At 42.1% G+C, this 27,589-nt stretch overlaps 3 protein-coding genes and 1 pseudogene across 6 annotated transcripts in view; 2 read left to right on the top strand and 2 right to left on the bottom strand.

Moving 5' to 3' along the window:
• Positions 1-8,689, top strand: part of LOC112251457 (sarcoplasmic/endoplasmic reticulum calcium ATPase 1) — a 29,122-nt gene extending 20,433 nt beyond the window's left edge. Inside the window, exons 20-25 of the mRNA XM_042327230.1 lie at positions 241-443; positions 3,089-3,174; positions 4,087-4,220; positions 4,960-5,077; positions 5,716-5,833; positions 8,338-8,689. Of these exons, the coding sequence (XP_042183164.1) occupies positions 241-443; positions 3,089-3,174; positions 4,087-4,220; positions 4,960-5,077; positions 5,716-5,833; positions 8,338-8,375 (697 nt within the window). The 3' untranslated portion in view covers positions 8,376-8,689. The remainder of the gene's footprint in view (positions 1-240; positions 444-3,088; positions 3,175-4,086; positions 4,221-4,959; positions 5,078-5,715; positions 5,834-8,337) is intronic.
• Positions 8,690-9,400: 711 nt separating this feature from the next.
• LOC112251466 (rab GTPase-binding effector protein 2) lies at positions 9,401-19,360 on the bottom strand. 2 transcript variants are annotated; one of them, XM_024422449.2, is made up of 12 exons: positions 19,150-19,360; positions 18,259-18,420; positions 17,887-17,969; positions 17,445-17,807; positions 16,155-16,250; positions 15,950-16,048; positions 15,734-15,853; positions 15,545-15,623; positions 15,408-15,419; positions 11,009-11,163; positions 10,709-10,825; positions 9,401-10,472 (listed from the first exon to the last, which is right to left on the bottom strand). In XM_024422449.2, exons 1-12 carry the CDS (start codon positions 19,184-19,186, stop codon positions 10,368-10,370), a joined length of 1,428 nt encoding a protein of 475 aa, XP_024278217.1. In that variant the 5' UTR covers positions 19,187-19,360; the 3' UTR covers positions 9,401-10,367. The 2 variants fall into 2 exon arrangements, with proteins under 2 accessions (XP_024278217.1, XP_024278226.1); XM_024422458.2 differs by lacking the exon at positions 19,150-19,360 and adding an exon at positions 18,652-18,748.
• A 1,750-nt stretch (positions 19,361-21,110) lies between these two features.
• On the bottom strand, positions 21,111-21,767 carry LOC112260543 (annotated as a pseudogene).
• A 1,261-nt stretch (positions 21,768-23,028) lies between these two features.
• LOC112251441 lies at positions 23,029-27,390 on the top strand. Of its 3 annotated transcripts, none has more exons than XM_024422409.2 (4): positions 23,029-23,324; positions 25,628-26,112; positions 26,439-26,465; positions 26,660-27,390. In XM_024422409.2, exons 1-4 carry the CDS (start codon positions 23,081-23,083, stop codon positions 27,176-27,178), a joined length of 1,275 nt encoding a protein of 424 aa, XP_024278177.2. In that variant the 5' UTR covers positions 23,029-23,080; the 3' UTR covers positions 27,179-27,390. The 3 variants fall into 3 exon arrangements, with proteins under 3 accessions (XP_024278177.2, XP_024278185.2, XP_024278194.2); XM_024422417.2 differs by having other exon boundaries at positions 26,439-26,444; XM_024422426.2 differs by lacking the exon at positions 26,439-26,465.
• The last annotated feature ends 199 nt before the right edge of the window (positions 27,391-27,589 follow it).

Below are 27,589 nucleotides of genomic sequence, written 5' to 3' on the forward strand. Positions count from 1 at the left end.
CCGCATCGTGACCCCATCGCGACAGACATAACCGTGGTTGAACGCGAATCCAGACGGAAGACAGAGATTCACTGTAGTAGCAGCATAACTACTTGGTCACGCTCCTGTATTGGCTGTCAAGACACCACCGTGAGCAAGAACATCAATATGACTGCCACACACAGTTCTAGACAAAACATACTCTTCTCCTTTCTTTGTTTTCTCTTTCTTTCCCTCGCTCTCCTCATCCATCCCTCTCAGTATCTTCCTGACCGCTGCCCTGGGTCTGCCCGAGGCTCTGATCCCTGTCCAGCTGCTGTGGGTCAACCTGGTGACTGATGGTCTTCCTGCCACTGCCCTGGGCTTCAACCCCCCTGACCTGGACATCATGGGCAAGCTGCCCCGCTCCCCCAAGGAGCCCCTCATCTCTGGATGGCTGTTCTTCAGATACCTCGCCATCGGAGGTACGATAGGATAAGATACCATACCATATAATATGACAGCATTTTTATTGTCCATTTGCATGGAAATGTATTCTGGGAAGTCAGGAACACATCAAAAACACTAAATACAAAACAAAACCATTACAAATGCACTGGCCATTATGCTTTCCTCCTCTCATGTTCCTTCAACAACCGTTGGGGTCACTAGAATACCACTGTGAATGCATGACCAATACATTGCCTCATTCTAAGTAGTTTGATAGTGTGGATGTTGTCTCTAAATAGTATGCTATGGTGGATATTGTGTCTAAAGCCCCGTCTATACCTGGTGCTAACATGCAGCCTTTGTCCACATTCTAAATTGTGCCCACATTTTTAGACAGGTGTAGACGATTAAAAGACTCCTTGTGATCTGATTGTAATCAGATCTTCCAAGTGTAACAAACAAGATCAGGTCAAATAACACATTTTTTACATGAACGAACAAAATTGAGTAATTTAGCATATGCTCTCAACCAGAGAAATTTATTTTTCATACCTGTCCCCCGTGGGAATCAAACCCACAACCTTGATATTGCAAGGTGCCATGCTCTGCCAACTGAGCCACATGGGACCTGTTAGCAGTAGTTATACATGGGGCTTATGTAGTACGCTAGTGTGGATATTGGAACAGAGTCATGTTCCAGGTTCAACATAGACGCTATGCTCACTATCCATCTCTGACCTAATTCTATCTCATGAAGCTATGTCTGACTCTCCAACCCTGAACTATCCCTGGCTCAGTCGTAAATCTAAATACAACCCTGACCCAACGTCAAACGCTTAGAGCTTTCAACCCTTACCGACTGGGCGTACAGCAGTTGTGGTCGGTGCCATTTAAGATGAGGGAGGACGATGATTTTTTTGAATGAGCATGGCTTTATTTCTATTACAGCATATTGGATAACTGTCATTTATATTCCATTCCCTCAACTCAATGTAACATTGATAGGTTTAGGCTACTGCATGATACTCAAATTTTCCCTATACCCATCATTAGATTTCTACATCCTAGCCTATGAATGAAAGTTTACAATGTAGTTGCAGAGGTCGAGAGAAATTTGAGTAATCAAGGTGACAGACAGTGACACATTCAATACCGCCTTGCACACTCTTGCCTATATCTAGCTGATCTAGGGTGTAATCATTAATCCAACAGTTACAAACGAGAGTGTCTCTTGGACAAATTCAGGTACGTTTGTCCCCATTTTATGTACGTTTGCTTCTCTTTAAGAAACGTTTTAACAGAATCGGCAGAATGAATATACCCCTGATCACACACAAACACAGTTCACTTTCATAGCAGCCACATACAAACAGCATGATTACTTTTCTTGTATATATCCTTCTCGCATCTACGTGATCGACCTCCTTTCACAGTTCTCCTCGCTTGTGGACTTCAGTGCACAACACATCAGTTGTCTGTGACCAGGCGAAAAAAAACTTTCTAAGCCAAGTCTTCATATCATAGCCGCTACACACAGCCTACATCGTTGTCACCATATCATCTAATGTCATAGTCAACATAGCTACTAGAACTAACGCATTAGTAAACCCGCTACAATCACACAGTACAGTCAGCAAGCAGTTTAGCCATTGCACTGGTGGGGGCTCAGTGGCAATACATTTATAAAACCAAAAGCTTACCTTAACTTAGAAGAGTTCAAAGTGTTGGATACCCAAAGCTAGCTAGCTAACATAGCATCCCTTTCTGTTTGAGCCGGGTGTTTGAGTAGGCTAAAGTAATTAGCTTCATTCACGAGCTAAGTAAGTGGAAGTGAAAAAAAATATGCAACGAAATATAGCTAGCTTTCTCTCTCTCTCTCGCTTCACCTTCATTTTTGAAGAAATGAATTTGTTCAAAACTGTTCAACTATTGTCGTTCTCTCTCTTTGAGTCAGCTACTCACCACACTTTATGCATTGCAGTGCTAGTTAGCTGTAGCTTATGCTTTCAGTACTAGATTAATTCTCTGATGCTTTGATTGGGTGGACAACATGTCAGTTCATGCTGCAGGAGCTCTGATAGGTTGGAGGACATTCTCCAGAAGTTGTCATAATTACTGTGTAAGTAATTCTATGGAAGGGGGTGAGAAACAGAGCCTCCTAGGTTTTGTATTGAAGTCAATGTAACCAGAGGACGGAAACTAGCTGTCCCCCAACTACACCATGGTGCTACCCTACAGAGTACTGTTGAGGCTACTGTAGACCTTTAATCCATTATTTGGTGTCGTGTATATTTAGTATAGTTTATCTAAAAAGGATAACTGTTTCACAACAACAACTAAAAACACCCCTTCCTCCTCTGAGGAGCCTCCACTGGCGCACAGCGTAGACACCCCCCTCTCTACAACACCACATTCAAATTGAGCAGTGCTTTATTGGCATGGTGGTGGGACACAAACTGAATCCAAAGCAATAATCAAATGAATGTTATACTGTTTCTGTACATCCTCCTGATAAAGGAACACAGTAGATAAAACATTTGAATTAAAAAGTGATGCAAACAAATTTTTTAAACAACAAAGATTGTCATCATCTCATCTCGATACTTCCAACAGAAAAAGGAAATAGGACCAATTATAATTGAGATCAATGTTACCTGACTTCCTGTGGTGTGTGTTCCAGGTTATGTCGGTGCTGCCACCGTTGCTGCTGCGGCCTGGTGGTTCCTATACAGCGAGGACGGCCCTGGTGTGTCTTTCTATCAGCTGGTGAGTAGCAGCATCAGATATGGAAGAGGAGGGCAAGACCTCCCACATTTTTCTTTCAATGGAAGTCAATGAATTTAGCAGACTGCTATCTCATTGGTGTCTATGGGAGAGGCACCCCCGTAAGCAGACAATGGTAAACAGCTTGAGTCGTTCATCTTAAAATCCAACATCTTTGGTAGCATCACCAATCCAAAATTGGAACCCTAGGCCTAGCTCATTGCTCTCCACGTAGATCTGAATATATATATCTTTAAAAAAAAAAATACTATACAATCGTGGGGGGTACGGGCTACCTAGGACTTACATTTAAATGAGTCATTCAGCAAAAACGTAGTCCGGTGAGTAGAGCAGAGGTTGCGTCCCAAAAGGCACCCTATTCCCTATATAGGGCCCATAGGGCTCTGGTCAAAAGTAGTGCACTATGGGAAATTGGGTGCCATTTGGGATGTACCACTCTGTAAAACAGGGAGTGGTCTCCACCTTTACTGGGTGTGCAGGCATTTGTGTGCAGGCACCAGCCCAGCACCAACACACCTATATCAGATACTAACTGTATCAGATATCAACTATTTTTATTTTTTTATTTAAAAAACTTGACACAATGTAAAGATTTGTCTTTGGCTTCACCAAATAATTAAAGAAACCGTACAAAGTACAAAAGTGCCACTGCAGTTCCAAATTCATTGGTCATTGGTCTAAAACCATAATTATCATCAAGAGATCCTCATTTAAAATACATTAAAAGGTCATAGACCTTCATCATGATCATCATCAATCTTGGAGATTTTTCATCTTAGGTGTAGGGTCTACCTAGGATCTACATTTAAACTTCTTACTTAGCAAAAATGTACAGTGAATGATTGTGATAATCCAGTAAATGGTTCCATCCTAATTTTGGATTTTTCTCCTCAGTCCCACTTCATGCAGTGCCACGAGGAAAACGAGGACTTTGTCGGCGTCCACTGTGAAGTGTTTGAGGCCGCTCCGCCCATGACAATGGCCCTGTCTGTGTTGGTCACCATTGAGATGTGCAATGCCCTCAATAGGTCAGACTGCAAATAGAGCTAGAAGCAACTTTGGTTCCTGACTGGTTCAATATAAAGCAATGTTTGAAGATTCATGGTAGAAATGCTAGATTCAATTAGGCATAACATTAAAGGCCCGTTTCCCAGTCCCAGATTAAGCCTACTCCTTGACTAAAACAGCACTTTCAATGGAGATTATCCATTTGACATGCTTTGTAGTGCAGGACAGGAGTAGGTTTAATCTGGGTCCTCAGAATTAGCAACATTGGTAGTTTGTTAGCACTGTAATTCTTGATACACACAAAGTATATCAATTTAGAGGTGGAACATGAACAGTAAAGTTATATAAAACACTTGGTTTACGTTTATAAATTATAGCACTTCTATAACAGTGCGTTTCTAAAACACAGAGTATCAAGAGTATGATATGAAAGCCCAATCCCAAAAGTAGCTATAACGTTGAAAGTGTAGTGTAACCCCAAAGACATTGGAAGAGTAACTTTAGATTAAACGTGCAGAACAAACATTATCCTCCATCCCTCACCATGTCATCTCAGATCCCCACATGCTTCTGCACACCTCTTGGCACACACACCTCTGTGGAGAACAGCGTATAAACACACATTTTAAATACTTTATTTGGATCCACAAATCAAATGTACATTTCAAGAAGGATCTAAACATCTCAGTGCGCCCGCGCACACACACAGTGTTTAGCCAGCGTGGATTACGTAACCCCTCCGCCCCATCCCCCTCCCAGCTTGTCTGAGAACCAGTCCCTGCTGCGCATGCCCCCCTGGAGCAACCTGTGGCTGGTTGGAGCCATGTCCCTCTCCATGTCACTCCACTTCGTGATCATTTACGTCGACCCCATGCCTGTGAGTCTGCCTGACCTCGCACCACAACCCACAACCACAACCCACCACAACCCTACATCCACCTCTCTTTGTTTTACTCTCTCGATCTCCTTCTGCCTCTCTCTTTCTCGCCTTCTGTCTGCTTCTCGCTCTCTCTCTCCCAGTCAAACATTATTGTTATACAGACATTGTTATCCACTCCCCTTTACTGTGATATTCAGCGTTAGAGCGTGATTGAAATTTAAAGGCAATGTCCCCGCGTTATCGGCGGATTCACGGTAAACGCTACATATGTCTGCTCAACCTGAACATTTCTATCACATAAATCTGTAATGAATCAGCGATACAGATTGAATAGAGCCCTAAGAGTGATAACTGAGTAAGAGTATTTGACAACTGAGTAAGGCCTAGATTCAATCTGGGACGTTATAGTGCGATTTACATTTAAAGGTAATTTCCCCAATTGAGCCGACATATGCAGCATTTACAGTGAGTGGTCTACGCAAACACGGAAACATTGCTTTTAAAAAGGTGCATAGCATAAAAGGGCCGATCGGATTGAATCTAGCCATAAGAGTATGTGATAACTAAATAGTATGTGATAACTAAGTAGTAGTATGTGATACGTGTCTGAAATGTGCCTGTCCTCTCCGCTGCAGATGATCTTTAAGTTGACCCACTTGAACGTGGAGAAATGGATGGTGGTGCTCAAGCTCTCCTTCCCTGTCATCCTCATTGACGAGGTCCTCAAGTTTGTGGCCCGCAATTACCTGGAGGGTAAGGACACACACATCTGTTATCGATTAAATCTATATTATTCCTTGTAATAATATCCTGTAATATCCACAGAAATGTTCCCTCTATTTTGGGCCCTGGGCAAATTTCAGGTCTTGCGAGTGGAAACTTGAATGTTGTGAGAATTCTGTGCAACTTCCGGCGCATTGTTTACAGTGAACACTGAGGCTGTACCCTTACAAAGACAGCAGCCAATAGGATATCGTGGCTATTTGAGCATAATGTATGCCTATCAGTGGCCTACCAACAAAACCAATTATGGAAATCCCATAACATTTTCTCAATTTTGAATTCTATGATATAGCCAGTAGCCTATATGGGGTGTTCAATGCAGTCTTTAAAAAAATGTTTTTACATGATGCTCTTGTAGGAAGCAGTAACACCCCATTGCTGACCAATTGAAGAAAAGGCTCTAGGGTGGACTGTAAATTAGATTTAAGACTGTTGCTACCGCTATTGTATATTAGTCAGGATGTTAGAGGAATGAGGAGCAGGAATCCAATACTTGAGTTTATTGTGCACACAAAGCACACTGCGTTGTTTGGCGCTTTTGGAGTTGTGTTTTTTGGTCAGTCACGCACAACAAAGAAAGAACAAAAGCAAGATGGCCACCTGATTTAAAATCACCAGCACAACTGCAGCTTAAATAGTGCAGAAATGTAAATTAGTTCAGTGGGAACAGGTGTGGTAATTAGACAGGAGCAAGGCCAGAGTAGAGGGAAAACCTGGTTGCTGCCATGAGGCTTTGTAACACCATTACTTACCTATAACTGGGCTAATAACTCGCTGACTAGCAAAGAATATCAAATGTGCACACCACACTTGCGCTATCCGTCAATAGAATTATACTCCGATGAGCGTTGGCTTAACCTCGGCAGCTGATAGTAGCCACTTGCACTGTACTATTTTTTAAGATTTGATGTGCCCAGTCAGTAATACATTTGTGTCCCCTATGGGCCGGCTCGTACATAAAGCATCCTCCATTCATGCTGCAAAGGCATAATTTTCCTTAACTAGCTTTGATGGTGGGCCGTCCGAAAAACCTGGAATAATGTGTACTGTAGCAGTGATGTAAAAAATACTTTAAAGTACTACTTAAGTAGTTTTTTTTTGTTGGTAGCATGCCCCTGGCTATCCGTATTTTTATTTATTTTTAACTAGAAAATGGTGCCGTCTGGATTGCTTAAGGAATTATAAATAATTTATACATTTACTTTTGATACTTAAGTATATTTAAAACCAAATACTTTGACTGAAGTAGTATTTTACTGGGTGACTTTCACTATTACTTGAGTAATTTTCTATTAAAAGGCATCTTTACTTTTACTCAAGTATGACAAATTGGGTACTTTTCCCACCACTGTACTGTAGTTGAGGAAACGATCGAGAGCCCACTACCGGCTGCCCAGGCTAGCTGTGGCTCTGTCTACAACAAAATCACAGACTCAATCTTAGATTTGTTGTGGTTTGTTGCATTGAAAGTGGCTGATAGTGAAGATTCATCTCTTGCATCTCTGTGCAGGCTGGCAAAACAGCTTAGAGTGAATATTGATCCAGACTTTCATACTTGCTTCAATTCTAAATATGAATCTATTTAATTGCAAAGTCTTTCATAATAACAATGATTAATATGATTTATCTCCCCCACTTTTCCTATACCTGCCACTGCCTTGGCTCCTCCCCCCTTCCTTCCTGTTTTCACTTTGTTTATGAATCAATGGTTTTGTATTTTGTGTCCAGATGGTGTCAACACTGAATTTACACTGATAATATATAATTTTTTCACTAAAGTCTGTGTGTGAGTATCTTCCTACAGGTTTCTATGTATCCCCATACTGCTTAAAGGTTGTTTAATTTTATGGCTATAATGTCACATTTAGGTAGTAATTGCCTTTGTGTACTCTTCCACCAGCAAGATCATGCTTGGGGATAAGGTTAGCCATTGCAGTTTTAACTTGTTAATATAAAACATCTCCCATATTAACATTTAACTACAGTCAACATACAGCAGCCTATGATTGTATGGAAAAGTAAGTTTTTTTAATGAACATAGTCAAAATATTGGTATCATTTAGCAGACACTTTTATCCAAAACAACTTGGTCATGCGTGCATACATTTTATGTGGGTGGCTCCTGGGAATTCACAATCCTGCCGTTGGAAGCGCCATGCTATACAGAACCACCAATATTTGGTGTTGAGTATATAAGTGTTGGATAACGTAAATTGAGCCATACTAATATATAACTAAAATGGCCAGAATAATAGATGCATGCCCAACTCCACATCAATCAATAGATCTAAAAGGGTTGTAATTATTCAAAATATGGTCATTTTTAGGCTGGGTTGGAATGTTCCCCATATTGCTTATACCTATCCTCCAAATTGATCCTTGGGGGCTAGTGCTCAATTTGGGACTTGAGTCTAGTCCTACCTCATCCGTTTGCCAATACCCTGAAAATGACAGCCATTTTCTTTCCCATGCAGTTGCTGATGACAATCTAGTAAGCAAGAAGTGGGACTAAAAGAACACGAGGAGTAGAAAGGAGAGAAAAGAATGAGAAGAGAAAACGGTGGAAGCGCTTCCCAGAAACGAGAGCGCAGACCGTCACTAGAAGTGAGATTTTTTTTTTGGACAAGCTCAAAGAATGAAACATACAAAAGCCACCAGAAAAAAATTATAAAAACAAACAAAAAAAAAAAAAAAAACGTGCAAATAAACACTTTTTTCCTTTGTGTATGTATTGAAATAAAGTTAATATATATAGGTAAGCATTATGAACATTATATTCAAATTATTCTGACTATTCTTAAAAAATAAAACTGTATTAAAAGAGAATGCGAGTGTGGCTGGTTAATTGTTATTGGTTTTATTCCCAGTATCTCACTTTACTTACGGTCAATGAGAAGCATCTTCTCCTTTACTTTGGAGTCCTTTGGTGGCTGTGGAGATCAATCATGGTTTTACAGCTGCGGCTGCAGACTGGGCATGTGAAAGCTTGGTTGGAGGGGGGAGGAATAGCCCTGTTAGCATGCCTCTGCACTCTTTGCCTCCAGATGTTGTGTGCATTCATCCTCCATACTCCTGATGCCCATTGCACAATGAGAGCGCCAGAACGTTTGGCAGGTGGCTAGGTCCTCTATACTGGATGGATTGATCTTGCACCTCTTCAGAGTGGTTTTAATTCGGTCCTGCATCCGCTTCTTCTGGCCAACAGCAGAGCGTTGGCCTTCATGTGACCGTTGAGCACTTTCGTTTGGCAGTCGGCCCTCTGGCATGCGGATGACATTACCAAGCCATCTTAGTTGGTGATTGTTTAAGGTGGACTGCATGCTACCACTGCCAGCCCGTTTCAGTACCTCGGTGTGGGGTATTCTGTCCTGCCAGGTAACAACGAGAATCTTCTGGAGGCACTTTATGTGGAAGGACTCCAGGGTTTTCATGTGCTAAGGGATCCATGCTTCCCGGCTGTTTAACAGGGTGAACACACACACACACACCGCTCTCTCCGCAAACAATTACACAAAAAGAACATGATCCTGCAAAGAGTAGTCTTTCAATGTATATTTATATATTACGGCAATTAGTATCAACAAGAGAGAATGCCAAATTCATTCATATTATTTTTTACAGGTTTCTTATCTCTTACTCTTCATTTAAAAACATGGTCAAGTCTAAAAAAGGTAAAGATGGTAATTGTGTCAGAGTGGTTTGGAACAGGGTTGTTAGTGTTACTCGCTGGTATCAACAAGGGCAGTGCCATTAGATCAATGGTCGGAAGTCCTGAGAGGTGGGTGTGTGTGTGTGTGTGTGTGTGTGTATGCATGCATGCATGTGTATTTACATGAGTCAGAAGTATCATAATACAGTATAACTTACAGTAGTAGATACTGGCCTTTTCTCAACATATTGCCTTTTAGTGACGTCCACTAAAGCAGTAATGGACTGTTTCTCGTCACATCTGACTAGCGGGAATGTCGAGTCAGGAACTCCAATACAAATATTCAAGTTATCTCAATGAGTCCAGTTTTAAAAAAGGGGGTTAAGTTTGGTCATAGGATGAGTGTTTGGTCATTGAACATGAGAAAATACATTTTAAAAACTCTCAAATATGGAAATATGGAGGGCGCTCAAGCAACATGAGTCGAGGTGCAACCAAAAAAAATTTGAATAATCAGAACATCATTGAACAGCTCCAAAGTACAAATATTCCAAGTCACATTACAAGCGGAGGTGGTGATTCCCAATGTTGGAGAGAACTGGCCTGAGCAAGGCCAGCACAGATCTGATTCTCATTAGGAGTTGTCTGAAATGCAAGCTGATTTGTATATCAGTGATTATGCACAGCTCCTTGCTCAGCCCACTCCTCTTCAACGTGGGCATAATCATGATAGTGGTCAAATCTTTCTCTGTGGTTACTGTTGCACTTCATGTCCAGCCGCGTTCTTATTGGTCACCCTTGGAATATTTCTTGTTTCTCCCGTCGCTTTGGCTCTGTTGTGTTGCTCTGATAGACTCACGTGGCACCAGTGGGCGGGGCACCCTCTTCAGGAAGCCCCTGCTCCAAGATGTCCCTGACCTGGTCCAGAGTTTCAGCCTGACGGATCAACTCCAGCTTCACCTAGAAGAAAGGGATGAAGGGAGAGAGAGAAGGGGGGGAGAGGGGGAGGGGGTGGAGTAAGAGAAGAGAAAGCAAGAGAGAGAGACCATGAGGAAGGCTCATGGTCATTTGACTATGGACCGAAAATGGAATCCAGCTGGACTGGTCCTAGATCAGTGCTGTAAACTAACATAAACCAACTCAATGTGAATACACCATGAGTGGGCTGGTCCTGAATCAGGACCAATCTACTGTACCTGCAGTGACTGCGAAAGCTGGACAAAGTCCCTCTGCACCGTCTGGCTGGTGTCCACCTGAGAACGCATACTGATGATCTGGCTACGCAGCTCCAAACACTGTTGCTGGAGGGACGCCTGGGAGGGAGATAGATAGAAAGGGAGTGAGAATGGTAAGGGTAAGAGAGAGAGATAAAGAAAGAAAGCTACAGTAACATGTTAAGTGTTCCCAAAGTAGGAAAGATAAGTACACAAAAGGTATAACACGGACAGACAGACGCACGCACACACACCTCTATCCCTGGTCCCCCTGTACAGTACCTTGTCATGGGTTAGAGTCTTGCTGTCTCCCTGTAGGTGTGAGAGCGCCACCCTGAGGCCTTGTAGCTCGGTGCGACAGGTCTGTAGCTCCAACTGCAGCTTCTCTTTCTGACACTGGACCCGCTCCATCTCGGTCTTCAGACTGGACAGCTGCACTGCAGAGGGCAAAGGTCAACAGGACTATTTTTACTGAACGTTTATTTATCAAGGAAGTCCCGTTGAGGTCAGACGACCTATTTCACAAGGGAAAGACAATGGGCTTGTTGGAGCGGATACGTTTTGTCAAGTCACCGCCTTTCAAAAATGCATTATGTGGATAACTGCCTGAACTGCATGAAAAACCATGTGATCTAAGGTCATGCGGTTTTTGATATAGTCTCCTTCAATTTCTGCAGTTGCTTTTCACTGATGGCACCATACAGCCATTGCCTGGCAACTGGTTGGCACTACTTGTCAACCAATCAGTGTTTTTGTTTGACCCACGCGGACTCGACCAAAGACGTGACTGAAACAGGAACCAGCTTTGCCGCGACTCTAAAGCTACAGGGGATACAAGTGAAAGTGATATTTGAGAACTCTAACAAATGCATTATACAATAGCTTCAGAAAGTATTCATATCTCTTGATTTATTCCACATTTTGTTGTTACAGCCTGAATTCAAAATGGATTTTACATACAATACCCAATAATGAAAAAGTGAACTTTTTACTTAGGAAATTTATAGATAATTAAATACAGAAATATCTAATGTACATAAGTATTCACACCCGAGTCAAATGCATGTTAGAAACAACATTGGCAGCGATAACAGCAGTGAGTCTTTCTGGTAAGTCTCTAAGCGACATGTCAAATTCATTCCAGGGGGGGGGGGCTAGTGTTTTCGCTCCTCCCTTGTACTTGATTGATGAATTAAGGTCACTAATTAGTAAGGAACTCCCCTCATCTGGTTGTCTAGGTCTTAATTGAAAGGATAAAACAAACAAGCATACATTAAGCCCTCCATGGAAAGAGTTTTGACACTACTGCTCTAAGCGCTTTGCACAGCTGGTTTGTACAATATTTGCCCATTATGTCAAATTGTTTGTTGATCATCGCTAGGTGACCATTTTCAAGTCTTACCAGAGATTTTCAAGCAGATTTAAGTCATAACTGTAACTCAGCCACTCAGGAACATTCACTGTCTTCTTGGTAAGCAACTCCAGTGTAGATTTGGCCTCGTGTTTTAGGTTATTGTCCTGCTGAAAGTTGAATTCAATCCACGTGTCTGGTGGAATGCAGACTGAACCAGGTTTTTCTTTAGGATTTTGCCTGTGCTTAGCTCCATTCCATTTATTTTTTATCCTGAAAAATGTCCCCATCTTTAACAATTACAAGCATACACATAACATGATGTAGCAACCACTATGCTTGAAAATATGGAGAGTGGTACTCAGTAATGTGTTCTATTGGATTTGCCCCAAACATAAGACTTTGTATTCAGGCCAAAAAGTGAATTGCCTTTCCACATTTTTTTTTCAGTATTACTTTCGTGCCTTGATGCAAACAGGATGCATGTTTTTTATTTGTTTTATTCTGTACACTTCATTCTTTTAACTCTGTCAAATAGGTAACATGTGGAATTGTTTTAAGATGGTCATACCAAGGATCATTTAGCTATTTGATTTAGAATTTTAGATATCTTTATATCTTATTTGATCAAATAAAGTGTCTGCCCAATATCTGAGAAAGATGAAAGATCAGGGGAGGAAAAAAAAAAAAAAAAAAAATGGGACCCATATTTAACAAACAACCTGGCACTAAACTACTTCCATATATACTTCCATTAATATTTTTAACTGGTACCGGGCTTCAGATGAGTCTTGTGGGCGTCAAAACGACCAACATCAACAGTGCATTCGGAAAGTATTCAGACCCCTTGACTTTTTCCACATTGTTACGTTACAGCCTTATTCTAAAATTGATTAAATTGTTTTTTCCCCCCATGATAAAGTCCTTGACAAATGTCCTTGTGTAGCCCAGCCAGAGCCCGGACTTTCCGGGGAGGTGCAGATTGACTCTAGGGGGTTATTGAACACTATTATTGCACAGTGAGTCCATGCAACTAATTATTGTTAAGCAAATTCTTACTCCTGAACTTATTTAGACTTGCCATAACAAAGGGGTTGAATATTTATTGACTTTTGTGACCTGTTTCAAGAAGTTAGGCGCATGTCGCACATCACTAGTTCACATTAGAGGCATTTTAACATTATTTAAAAAAAATCAAAATGCATTTTGGGGCAGAAATGCCTTCTGGAACATGCCTTAATAACAAACTTGCTGCATGCCATCTGTAAATAAGAATACAATTGTTCAATTACTAGCCTAGTTGGTTTAGCCACAGGAAAATACAGGAACCTTCCCGCTAGCCATGAATTGCTGAGATAGACGGGCTGGCCATGCCAAGAGATGAGTTCAGATTGGTCTGCCATTGTAGCATGCTTCTGTATATAACATAAGCTGCTCAGTAATGTTTGGATAATCATTTCTATAGCAGATTTTTTTGAAAGATATCAGAAAGAACTGAAAAAGTGTTGCATTGCTGCCCTGAAGTTAATAGCGCTATCGACTAAGATCAGTGGGGAAAAGTTGTGATGGACTACTTTCTGGAGGACGATCGTGCGATGCCGACTCTGAATATGATCCGAGGTTGAGAAAATCCCTGATTTAGGTAAAAACATTTTCATTGAACCAGACATTGTCGTCTTCTGATGACCATGATGGGGGAAGAAAATGCAATCAACAGTGTTGTTCTCACGTTGACCGAGCTTTGAAATCAGTGGAATGCCCGGTTGAAGCAGAGAGATGATTGCCAAATCAGGAGAGTCAAAAAGGCTATTGTATAAAACACCTGTCTCTGGATTACATCTTCAAACGAAGGGCAACCATGGCATTCATGACAGAGGGAGAAGCGTTCATCCATGTACATGGGTAAGAGTCTAGCTACATTTTCAGATATTACAAGTCTCTAATTTCGTCAGAAAATGGTTTTCATTGCAAGTTAAAGTGTACTGTTAGCTAGATAGATGGCTGGCTGGCTAATGTTACATGTATGATCTGTGTAGTAACAATACTTGTATCTCAGAAATCCATTTGCATTGTTAGTTATAGCCCAATGTCATTGAACCTAGTTGGTTATCTTTAGCTACTTGCAGAATCATGCATGGTAGTATGAGTTGGGATCATCGTTTATTGTTTACCTAGCTAGCTACATGTCTAAACAAAAGACTCTCCTATGCAAGTAACCATTTCACTGTACCGTTTACAACTTCTGTATCCTGTGCATGTGACAAATAAACAGATTAGATTTGATATAGTGTGTGTTTACCAGAGATGGTAATGTGAAGAACAAGATGACCTGCACCAAAGTCAGATTAGGATATAGACCAAAGACTAGATAGTGTATTTTTACTACTACTTTTTGCTACTACTTTCACCCCTTTTAATCTAGAAATTTTGGGTCATTTACTACACTGCCATATTCACTTGCTTTAGCACATGGCCTCACATGTGAATCCTTAGAGATGGGTGGGGCTAAGGCTTAAGCAGGTGTGACAGATGCTGAATGGGTGTGGACAAAGAAGAGGTCTCCAGGTGTACCGAAACATTCACCGGCCATTTTCTCAAACGTGGGGTTACTTTCCCATTGTTCCTGAACTGCAGTGTGAGATATACCATGTTCTTGAGTCTCTACTTTTATCCAACGTAAAAAATGTTTTTATTTTAAAACACAATTTATAATGTTGCTACATAGGACCGAATCCAGGTGGTACATGTAAGATTTACATTTTTTATTAATTTGTACAAATGTCAAAATACCTAATTCCACTTTGACATTACAGGGTATTGTGCGTAGGCCGGTGACAATAAATCTAAATTGTATACATTTTAAATTTAGGCTGTAACACAACAATATGTTGTGTTACAGGGGTGTGAATACTTTCTGAAGGCACTTCAGAAAGAAAGTATGTTATGTTTTCAGTTTGTGAGTGTGTGATATTATGGGTAAAGAAAAGTTTATTTAGACCTTTCTTAAACATTTGCAGCTATGTTGACACTGCCATGTTGATCTGAGCTTTGCTGTTGGAAAACTACTACAGTGTCCGACTCGGCTGTGGCAGATGGACCTCCCCCGACTTCGTCGACTTTCGTCTAAAGTTGGCTTCATTAGCCTAACTACTCGAACACACCCCATGAGTTTACTACGGTCAACGCCTGTTATCAACTGCCTGTCTGTAATGCATTACGGATTAATTCCTATGGCCTTCTTTACCACACAATTTTCTAATTCTCTCACTCGCTCTCGCTCTCGAGCACACACACACACACACACACACACACACACCAATGTCCACTCACCTTGTAAAACTTCTGTTGCGGCAGTACCAAGGAAGAGAGAAAGAGAGAATGGTTAAAAAACAGTTTCTATTACACTTATCAACACAAAGAAAGAAACAAAGACAAAGAAATTGCGAAGGAAAGGCAGATGAACAGACCGCTCTCCTCCACGCGGGTCTCCAGTTGTTCCTTTAGGTTGACGATCTCAATAAGCAGCCTCTCTTCACTGTGTGCCCCCTACAGGTGGGAGTACAGTAGTCCATACAGTAATAGTATGTTTTCTATGTATTTCAATGATTCTTGACTGTATGAATACACACACACACACACACACACACAAACTGCACCTGTAGTGTAGGACCAAGGGGTGTGTTGGCGTCCCCTGCCCCATCAGTCTCCTCGATCTCCTCCCCTTTTAGCCTGGACAGCTCACTACACACCCTCCTCTGAGAGAGAGACAGCTCCGCCTGGGAACACAACACACACACACAAAACACCTCAAACACACACTACATGGACCTCATCCCCCTCCTCCCTGGTTGGACCAGGTGCCTGTCACTCACCAGCCTGCTATGGACGGCATTCTGTGATTGGTTGAAAGATTTCTGTAGCTCCTGTAGGAGGGCCTCTGAGGTCTGAACCTGAGTCTGGAGAACTGAGACCTAACACACACACACACACACACACAGTAACATTCACATTCAATTCCGTGGATAACTGACGCTTCTCAATATACAATATATGCCATGTGTGTAAATGTGGGAGTACGTGTTTGTGTGTCTCGGTAGTCTGTGTCTCCAGCTCGCTCTCCAGCTCTGTCCTCTCGTCCCTCAGTCGACTCAGCTCTCCCTTCAGCTCCTCAACCTGCACATCAGACCACACCACATCAGACGTCATGAGTCCACTCCTAACCTGTAAAGTTTGGCTCACCTGTTTGATAGACAACGTTGGTGTTTGACTGTTAACAGGCTTTAAGTACACTTAACAAAAATAAATGGAACATGCAACCATTTCAAACACTTTACTGAGTTATAGCAAAATAACATTACAAAATCAATCAAATTAAATAAATGCATTAGGCCCTAACCTATGGATTTTACATGACTGGGAATACAGATATGCATCTGTCGGTCACAGAGATAACCTAACCTTTCTTCTGAAAACCAGTCACTATCTGGTGTGACCACCATTTGCCTCATGCAGCGCGACACATCTCCTTCATAGAGTTTATCAACCTGTTGATTGTAGTCTGTGGAATGTTGTCCCACTCTTCAATGGCTGTGCAAAGTTGCTGGATATTTGCGGGAACACTCTGTCGTATATATGTTGTCGGATGAATGGCACGACAATGGCCCTCGGGATTTCGTCACGGTATCTCTGTGCATTCAAATGACCATCAATAAAATGCAAATGTGTTCGTTGTCCGTAGCTTATGCCTGCCAATACCATAACCCCACCACCACCATAGGGCACTCCGTTCACCTCAGCAAACCTCTTGCCCACACAACGCCATAAACGCTGTCTGCCATCTGCACGGTACAGTTGAAACCAGGATTCAACCGTGACAAGCACACTTCTCCAGCGTGCCAGTAGTCATTGAAGGTGAGCATTTGCCCACTAAAGTCGGTAACGACGCCAAACTGCATTCAGCCAATTGCACGCTCCCTCAAAACTTGAGACATCTGTGACATTGTGTTGTGTGACAACTGCACATTTTAGAGTGGCCTTATATTGTCCCCAGCACCTGTGTAATGATCATGCTGTTTAATCAGCTTCTTAATATGCCACACCTGTCAGGTGGATGGATTATCTTGGCAAAGGAGAAATGCTCACTAACATGGATGTAAACAAATGTGTGCACAACATTCAAGAGAAATAAGCTTTGTGTGTGTATGGAACATTTCTGGGATCTTTTATTTCAGTTCATGAAACATGGGACCAACACTTAAAATGTTGCGTTTATATTTTTGTTCAGTAGAAGTCCTAGTTGGAGTGTGTTTCTGTGGCTAGTGCTCACTTGTTTGCTTAGTGAATTGATGTCAGAGTGTGTGTGTTCACCTGTGTGTTAAGCGAATCCCATTCGGTGTGTGTGACCAGGCGGTGGCCGGGCGGGGGCAGGTAGATGGCCTCGGGCACCAGGGTTCCCGTGGAGACCAGGGAGGCAGTGTCTTCCTGGGGGGGTGGGCGGCGTGGCAGTGAGGGCGTGTCCAAGGAGAAGGAGGAGAAAGAAGCGAAGTCACAGTTCTGGGAGAAATAGCCCTCCAGTCCCGCCCCTTCACCCTCCCCTGGTCCCTCAGCCTCCGCTGGTTGGCTATCCCATCCGTCCGTTCCTGGTTCTCTGAGGGTATTGGTGGGAGAGTCTGTCGACTGGCTCTCGGACTGCATAGCTCCTGCCTCCAACCGGTCCTTCTTTACACTGCCCTGAGAGAGAGAGAGAGAGAGAGAGAGAGTCAGAGACAAGGAAATAGGTTTAGTAACATTGAGGTGAACACACACACACCTGAGACTGCACACTGGCTCTCCTCCACTGGGCACGCTCAGACTGCAGAGTAGATATTCTAGCCTCATACTGAGAAGCCGTCTCTGAGAATAGAAGAGAGAGAAATGAGATGATGACAGACAATAACAGGCCATCTAGGTGGGTCCTACACATTATCTGCGTCCCAAATGAAACCCTATTCCCTATCTAGTGCAATACTTTTGACCATAGCCGCCATTGGGAATGCATGATGACTAGAAGGTATGGAGCGACCTTTCTCACAAGAGAGAGGGAAGCCCCATCTATACAATGGTAGGGAAACACTAGTATGTAGAAAAGGTATCTTCCACCTCTGACTGCATCTCCTGGTCACACTTAATATCTCTCTCTGACCTCTGAGGGCCTCCTGAAGAGACTGCATCTCCTGGTCACACTGTTTCTGCAGCTCTCCCAGCTCCTCCTGTTTGCTCAGTTCGCAGATCGTCGCCACGCCCTGCCAGTGCTCCAGCTGCGCTCGGCAACCTGCTAGCTGGGCCTGCAAGCTTTCCATTGCATCTGACAAGCAGAAAAATTGAGAGATATCATAAGATATCTGGTTATGGTGAATATCGGACAATACAAGGTTGTGAATAGAGTTCAACACTGACTTCAATGTATCTTATGAGCGGGATAAAGCATGATCATGCAAACAATTGCACTTAGTCCTTCTACACAGGCTATTCCTTCCGATGTCAATAACATTACAAAACATCACATGCAAAGCAATTCATGACTGTAATAAAACACCTGTTGACAATCGAACTGACAGATAACATTGTTTTGTCTGTGTATCAGTGGAGACACGGCAATCCTTGGCACACACCTGCCATAGCTTCTAATTAGGTTGACTGACGTCTCCACAAAATCATAATTATTATGGCTAAACCCCCGCCCAGTTCTACAATTTCTCTTCTTAAAAATAAGATTTTCAACCTAACTACACTGCTAAACTTATGCCTAACTAACCTTAAATTAAGACCAAAAATATATATTTTCGTTCATTCATTTTTACGATACAGGCAATTTTGACTTTGTGGCAGTAACAGAAAGGTCAAACGAGTTCACTTAGAGTGACAGCTCTAGTAATAGCAACATTTTGTCCATGTTCAGTGATCTGTAGCTACATTCCTGAAATGCACACGCATTTGTGAGATTTGGTTATCACGAAGGGTTAGTTAGCTAGCAATCAAGCTAGCCTAGCTAAAACACTTGTTGATGGCTAAGTTAGCTAAGTGACATTCTTACCAGTGTCGTCATTCTGAGATTTCTCCGACGGTTCCATTATCAATCCTTTGTGTCGGATCTGTTCTGTAATGGCACCAAATGTCTTAGTCGTGAAAATAATCTACTGTATGTGTGTTTAGGGGTCGGGTTGGTGTGAGAGCTCAAAACAGGACTTGTTCACTACTGGTCAACTTCAGGAAATAACTTTCCCCGGTTTAAGCCTACGGATATTACGTAAACATCCTTCCTAATGCGGACGACTGCATAGAATTTCCCTTATTCTTCCCAGTTCCAACTACCGTATTGTCATGGGATGAGCGAATGATAATATGTGAAAAGACATACAGTACTATACCAGTCAAAAGTTTGGACACACCTACTCATTCAAGGGGTTTTCTTTATTTTTACTATTTGCTACATTGTTGAATAATAGGGACGACATCAACACTATGAAAGAACATATAGAATATAGAATCATGTAGTAACCAAGAAAATGTTAAACAAATAAAGGTTCAATAAAAAAATACAAAATAAAACAATTATTCAAAGTAGCCACCCTTTGCCTTGATGACAGCTTTGCACTCTGTTGGCATTCTCTCAATCAGGTTAACCTGGAATGCTTTTCCAACAGTACTGAAGAAGTTTCCACGTATGCTGAGCACTTGTTGGTTGCTTTTCCTTCACTCTGCAGTCCAACTCATCCCAAACCATCTCAATTGAGTCTGATGCAGCTCATCTGATGCAGCTCTCCATCACTCTCCTTCTTGGTTAAATATCCCTTACACAGCCTGGAGGTGTGTTGGGTCATTGTCCTGTTGAAAATAACATTATAGTCCCACTAAGAAAGAGCAAACCAGATGGGATGGCGTATTGCTGCAGAATGTTGTGTTAGCCATGTTGGTTAAGTGTGCCTAGAATTCAAAATAAATCACCTCCTCCAAAAATCTCACATTTGGACTCATCAGACCAAAGGACAGATTTCCACCGGTCTAATGTCCATTGCTCATGTTTCTTGGCACAAGCAAGTCTCTTCCTATTATTGGTGTCCTTTAGTAGTGGTTTCTTTGCAGCAATTCGACCATGAAGGCCTGATTCACACAGTCTCCTCTGAACAATTGACATTGAGATGTGTCTGTTACTTGAACTCTATGAAGCATTTATTTGTGCTGCAATTTCTGAGGCTGGTAACTGTAATAAACTTATCCTCTGCAGCAGAGGTAACTCTGGGTCTTCCTTTCATGTGGCGGTCCTCATGAGAGCCAGTTACATCATAGTGCTTGATGGATCTTGCAACTACACTTGAAGAAACTTTCAAAGTTCTTGACATTTTCCGGATTGACTGACCTTCATGTCTTAAAGTAATGATGGACTGTCATTTCTCTTTGATTATTTGATCTGTTCTTGCCATAAAATGGACTTGGTCTTTTACCAAATAGGGCTATATTCTGTATACCACCCCTACCTTGTCACAACACAACTGATTGTCTCAAACACATTAAGAAGGAAAGAAATTCCACAAATGAACTTTTAACAAGGCACACCTGTTAATTGAAATGCATTCCAGGTGACTACCTCAGGAAGCTGGTTGAGAAAACGCCAAGAGTGTGCAAAGCTGTCATCAGGCAAAGGGTGTTTACAATATTTCATGGTATTGTGTCCAAAAATATATATATATGTGAATACTGAATCTGCTATGATGAGAAGCCAACAGCCAACATACCAATAAACTTATTTCAATACATTTTATGTTCAATGTCCAGCAATGCAATATGGTATGAAATGACATATTAACATCAACAGTGTGCTTTCCACTGTCTCTTTACAGTACAACCAATACATATAAACACTTCCTGAATAGCTCTGAGCTATAAAAGGGCATTATAATGTCAAACAGTAGAAATTAGTATTTTCAGAATAGCAAAACATATTCAGTGATACTGTACTAATGCATTTTGAAAAGTCCATTATACAAGTCCCTCACTTCAGTCAATCTCTTCAATGGTTGGGCCTTGGGAGCTGGCACCAGAGCTGGACCGTGCCTGATTTCCACAGCTACCTATAGGCATCCCTCATTGCTGGTATAGCTTGGTAATGATAGGCTGGCACACTTTCTCCAGCTCCTTCAGCTGAAGCTCGTACTCCTCTTTGACGTCCACTTACCAGAAAATGGCCTGGTTGCATCCTGTCCACCACTTTCTTCTTGTCCTCCTCCCTGATATTGCCTTTCACGTTGTCGTCCTCAACGCTGCTCTTCATATTGAAGGTGCCCGACTCCAGGGAGGTTCTTGTTTGCTATTTTCTCCCTCTGTGCATCGTCCTCAGCTTTGAATTTGTCGGCATCATGCAACATCCTCTCAATGTCCTCTTTGCTGAGCCGCCCCTTGTCGTTGGTGATGGTGATCTTGTTCTCTTTGCCATTGCTCTTGTCTACCGCTGATACGTTCAGAATGCCATTGGCGTCGATGTCAAAAGTCATGCACCTCAAGCTGAGGGATTCCTTGTGGGGCAGGGGGGATTCCAGAGAGCTCAAACCAAATATTCTAACAAACTATAATGTTATAGCTAAGGCTTTGTCTACACAATCAAAATGGGTTACTTTTTGATTTCTATGAAGCCTGTAGCCCAATTGTTACAGCCATTTATGAAAATAATGAAAGTTACTTACAGTTTGTGAATGTAGAAGTCTCATTGAAAGGTATAGGGCATTAGCTTAAGGTCGCTCTTCTCTTTACTTACTTTCTTCTCTCTTTAGTGTTCTCATTGAGTCGATGTTTGAAACTGAATTAATTTATACCATCCCTTTTGATATCTCAACATTTCTCAACTCTCTGACTACACTGTAGAGCTCTGCTACCCGGCCCGAGCCTGTACAGCGCAGTACAGTCATATCTGACTAAAACCATAACACGGGTGTCAGAAGTGCTTTAAAATCATCAAATAAAAAACGGGAGAGAATATTTCACAGAAAATAACCATGTTCCTTGAGTTTTGTCGGAGTTTAGAGTGACGAAAAGTTGCTCAGCTAACTACTCTCTCGTCTCATTATTGAACAGAGCAGCCCAAGCGGAGCTGACGTTGCCATGGATACTCACACACCCAGAGCTGCCATAAGCAGAGCGTATGCAGAGTAAGCAGCGTGCAGGGAGCGGGAGAGACAGAGAGGAGCAGCTAATTGATTCACTAATGGAGTAAGTTATTTCTGATATCGGCTTTCGGGCAGGGCTGGGCCTTAAATTTGGCAGAAGCAATCGTGCCTAGGTAGGGTAAGGCCTGAACGATGCGGACATGGGTAGGGCTCAGCTTAAAATTCATGCAAATGCAGGGCTCTGCTATACTGACCAATGAGAGCGCAGCTTCCTGTGCAGTGGTCTTTCGGTTACAGAAGCACAGAGACCTGTCCAGAATAACTTGTGGAAGAATATTTGTGCCATGAACTTTGACAAATGAATAATTTACTATTATAAACTGGGGGGTTTGAGCCCTGAATGTTGATTGGCTGAAGGCCATGTTCTATCAGACCGTATACCTAATTACATTGGTAAACAGTTTATAATAGCAATAATAGCAATAACGCACGTTGGGGGTTTGTGGGAGATTGCCAATATTCCACAGTTAGGGCTGTGTCCAGGCACTCTGCGTTGCGTTGTACTTAAGAACAGCCATAATACATCGTATATTGGCCATATACTACACCCCCATGGGCCTTATTGCTTAAGTGTCCAACGTGGAATAACATCTAAAGGCAATTATTATTATTACTCGTGGATCAATTCATTTAAAGTCTTTGCTACTAGTCGCTTTATGGACACCACGGTTGAATCAGATCACCCATTACACAAACTCCACAGCAGGTGGCGGTAATGAAACTTCTGTCAAGCCACTCAGTGGATGAACGAGGAACAGAGCATGCGCACACTTCATTGTTTTGTGCTGTTCGGTAGCAAGAGAGTACATGTGGAAATCTGTTCGGACAGGACAGAACAACGACTTTTATTCTGCGAAAATGGCTAAAATATCGTTGCTGAGAGTGCTTCTCAATGAACGATTAACAGCAGTTGCTGATGAGATATTTGGGGCTGTTGAAAAAACGGTGGCAGAGTACCAGGAAGAAATCTATCGTTCTAAGGAGGAGAACGAGAAGCTACGGAGGCTGCTTGATATCGTTCTTAAACCAGATATAAAGTTGCATAGATCGGGTTAGTAACGTTAATTGATTAAAATGTGTGTATATGAAACATTTTAAAAGGGAAAACAACTGTTAGAAAACAACTCAACAACAACTACCACCCATCCAGGAGCCTATTCACAACCAATACCAATCTAATTTCACCTCATTTTAAAAGTCAAACTTTGTTTTAAACTACTTTTTACGTGCATTTGCAGAAAAACAGTGGCTAAACTGGTGGCATATGAATAAAAAAATTAACTCGACATGCAACAATTTCAACGGTTTTACTTAGTTGAATCAGGCCCTCTATGGATTTCACACGACTGGGTAGGGGCGCAGGCAGCTATGGGAGGGCATAGACCCACCCACTTAGGAGTCAGGCCCACCCACTGGGGAGCCAGGCCCAGCCAATCAGAATGAGTTTTCCCCACAAAAGGGCTTATTACAGACAGAAATACACCTCAGCCGGATGTGGAGGTCCTGGGCTGGTGTGGTTACACGTGGGCTGCGGTTGTGAGGCCACACGTGGGCTGCGGTTGTGAGGCCAGTTGGACGTACTGCCAAATTCTCTTTGGTACGGCTTATGGTAGACAGTATTTTTGTGCATTCAAATTGCCATTGATAAAATGCAATTGCGTTTGTTGTCCGTCACTTATGTTTGCCCATACCATAACCCCACCACCATTATGGGGCACTCTATTCACAGCGTTTGACATCAGCAAACGGCTTGTCCACACAACACCATACACGTTCTGCGGTTGTGAGCCAGGTTGGACATGCTGCCAAATTCTTTAAAAAGACATTGGTAGAGAAATGAACATTACATTCCCTGGTGTAACAGTTCTGGTTCAGTTCTGGTGGACATTCCTGCAGTCAGCACGTCTATGCACGCTCCATCAACTTGAGACATCTGGCATTTGTGTTGTGTGACAAAACTGCATGTTTTTGGTCCCCAGCACAAGTTGCAGCTGTGTAATGATCATGTTGTTTAATCAGTTTCTAGATGTGCCACACCCATCAGATGGATGGATTACATGTATCTTCTAAAATGTCTGTGTTCAGTTGCAGTTGGATCATTGGAATTTACAAAATGCTCTGTTTATTAAAATAAATGTTTTACTCCATGAAGTAAATCCAACAATGTGTACACTGCCATTTTGTCTATTTCACATTTTCTCTCGTTGATCGAGACAGGTGAGTGTCATCATGACATGCGGCACTTTTGCGTGGACCCATCAATCTGTCAATGAGAGAAGATTTGAAATAGACAAGATGCCAGTGTACACATTGTTGGGTTACTTCACGGAGCAAAAAACAATGTATTTATTTTAATAACGTAGCATTTCAAATGAACCACTTGATTGATTGGCCGGGTGCCGCTTGTAATATATATATATATATATATATATATATAGAGATTTTTTTAACTTGACCTTTATTTAACTAGGCAAGTCAGTTAAAGAACAAATTCTTATTTACAATGACGGCCTACCCCGGCCAAACCTGGACAAACCTAATAGACTTGAGCTCCCTCGTCTCCACTGCTACAGCCACCTTTCAACTACGCTACTGTAGTTACTAGGCTACTGTATTGTGGTCGCAGTATTGACAACAGAAATGCTACGGTCATTTTAATGAATCAATAACTAGTAATAAAAAGAGCTAGCCTACCTTTTGGCTGCCTGTCATGTTCCAGTAGGCCTAAAGGAGTTCATGATGCATTTTTCTACCGTGATTATTATGCACCGAAGTAGGTAAGGTAGCTCCCGGGCTGCTAGCATGCATTGCATGATCAGCACTGCAAATGTGAACCGCAAGCCATTGAGCATATAGGCATGTTGCATATGGATGCTCAAAATAGATATACTTGTATTTCTAGAATCAGATGCCTATATGAATGAATAGGCAGGTCCATCTTAATTCTGGTATTAGGCGGTGAGCTATAGATTTCATGAAAAATATTTCTACATTTTCTGGTTAGTATGCTGCAGTTGATTGACTGGTCCCTCGAGTAATGTCAAAGTCCATTGTTTCAGAACGCCAAACGTCCCTTACGTTCAAAACTACTTTGCAAACCGTTGGTTTAAAATTCCTATTGATTCATTTTTAGGGATATCATTCTCATCAGTAAACAGAAAAACAATAATGTGGTGCCTGGTGAAGGATTTCCTTCTCCATGACCACTTGTTTCATACACACCCTTTAAGTAAATAACCAAGTACATGTATAGCTTCTCAGGTGTGTGTGTGTGGGGGGTCACAATTATGTTGTCTTGGTTTATTATTGTTGTCAGCTGAATTCACTTAGTCATCCGTTTCATCCTTCCTCCAGACCTACAGCAGCTCACTGTCTCTGAAAAGGTTCCCCCTGAGCAGCAGCACTGTGAACAGGAGTTGAGCCCCAGTCTGGGGCAGGAGGACCCAGAGGCCACACAGATTAATGAGCAGGAGCTCAGGACCAGTCACAGGAGAGAGCAGCTTCATGCTCTGGAGTCAAAAGACCCTAATGTTATATTCACAATTGCTTGTGTCAAAAGCTTGTGCCAGAATCCGGTCTCAACTGAGCCTTCACATATTTACCAAACTCAAAGTGTGGAATATGAACAGGGACCCTCTCTACCAAGCACTTCAACGGAACAGATCAAAACAGAACCTGATGGAGAGGGCTACATGTCATTAGAACCAACCAGTGAACCTCAGCCCCTCTCTGCATTTCATCACTATTCTGCAGTTCAGCGTGAAAACAGAATACTCCTCAGTGTGGCAAGTGGAGAGCTTCCATCAGGGTCAAAGCCATCGGAATCAAAGAGAGCACGGGTCAGTCAAATTGGTACTGCTGGTCTTCATTGGGGCACGTTATGTGGGGATTCCTTTCACACCACGTTTTCTGTTATGACCAGAGTGCATGCTAGTGAGAGAGAACCTGTGTGTGTGTGTGTGTGTGTGTGTGTGTGTGTGTGTGTGTGTGTGTGTAGAATGCTTTAAGTCAAAACAAAGTTTAATAGATAATCTTGAAACTAACGTTAACACACATTTGATTAAACGGAAATGTCTTTTTTTTCTTTTCTTTTTTTTGCACATATGTCTCTTGCAAATATAATCTGAACCTGCACATGGAGACTCATGATGAGAAATCTTTCCAGTGCCAGGTCTGTGATGATTGCTGTAAGGTAAAGGGTACTCTCATAAAACATCAGAAGACTCACATAAGGGAAAATGGAGCAATGAAATTGCAGCAGGCCTGTTAAATGAAAGGGAATCCCATGAAAGTAACTTGAGTATTTAGTGCCATCAGTGAGAAGGTATATGAATAGATTAAAGTAGAATTACTTCTAGGTATTCTGATTCTGCGTCTGTCCTGCAGGATCGAGGCCCCGCTGCCTCCACAGCAAGCCAGTCCCTGGACCCTACTCTTTCCTCACCACCTTTCCACCGCCCAGCTGTGCCCCGTTCCATTGCATGGCGCCAAAAGAGGAAGGGGGAGGAATATGCACACGCCCAGCAGCAGGGCGCTCTTTACCCAAAACGCTCAAATGTATACCGCTCGAAGGTACATCCTGACATTTCCATTCCTCATCTGACACCAGAATATGACGAACTGCTCACCAACCGCAGCGGGGGGCGTCCGGACCGCTATGCTGTTTTGCTATTCCGTGCATGCGTAAGCGAAGAGAGATACCGCGAGTGGGAACAGAATACCAACTGGGATGGATCACGAGGAAAATTTGGCTTGCCAGTGAACCTCCGAATGTTCATCAGGACCACTGTGTCTCAAAAGTTTCCTTCCATGAGTGATGTAACCCGAAAAAACATAAAAGACAGAGTAAATGAGTACTTGAGGTCACCGAGGAAGTCTGGACATGGACTGCTCTCGCTTATCTAAGGAATTAGGCATATTTCAGACCGTTCTCATAATCACTTCCTTTCCTAGCTGAGGTGATTACAAACAGCTGCCTACAGTATGTACAGAAACTCTCATTGTCCTGTTTGTCACACTGTACAGTACCTTAATGTGAATCTGCATTTTGAAATAACAAAAAAAATAAATGAATTTGAATATTTTATTAATAAAAACACAAAGATGTTGATGAAAAAGTACTCTAGATTCTTTATTAGAATACTGGGCTTGCAGTAGTGATGGAGGCTGGTCACAGTTCATGCCTTGATGAGCCATTCAATTGGACAATAGCTAGCCAAAACTCTCAATAGAGTACCACAGTATGAGTAATAACATAGTTGTCAAACACTGAAATGGTTCAAATTGTTTTTCCACCATTTGTTTTTCCCAATTGGG

The sequence above is a fragment of the Oncorhynchus tshawytscha genome, linkage group LG09 (assembly GCF_018296145.1).
Source record: "Oncorhynchus tshawytscha isolate Ot180627B linkage group LG09, Otsh_v2.0, whole genome shotgun sequence".
NCBI lineage: Eukaryota > Metazoa > Chordata > Actinopteri > Salmoniformes > Salmonidae > Oncorhynchus > Oncorhynchus tshawytscha.

Coding starts and splice junctions, on each gene's coding strand:
- LOC112251441 (XM_024422409.2), top strand. CDS start 23,081: ATGTGGAAATCTGTTCGGACAGGACAGAACAACGACTTTTATTCTGCG. Junction 23,325..25,627: donor TATAAAGTTGCATAGATCGG/GTTAGTAACGTT, acceptor TCCTTCCTCCAG/ACCTACAGCAGCTCACTGTC. Junction 26,466..26,659: donor TCTGTGATGATTGCTGTAAG/GTAAAGGGTACT, acceptor TCTGTCCTGCAG/GATCGAGGCCCCGCTGCCTC.
- LOC112251466 (XM_024422449.2), bottom strand. CDS start 19,186: ATGGAACCGTCGGAGAAATCTCAGAATGACGACACTG. Junction 17,808..17,886: donor GAGCCAGTGTGCAGTCTCAG/GTGTGTGTGTGT, acceptor TCTCTCTCTCAG/GGCAGTGTAAAGAAGGACCG. Junction 15,624..15,733: donor CCCTTGGTCCTACACTACAG/GTGCAGTTTGTG, acceptor TCCCACCTGTAG/GGGGCACACAGTGAAGAGAG.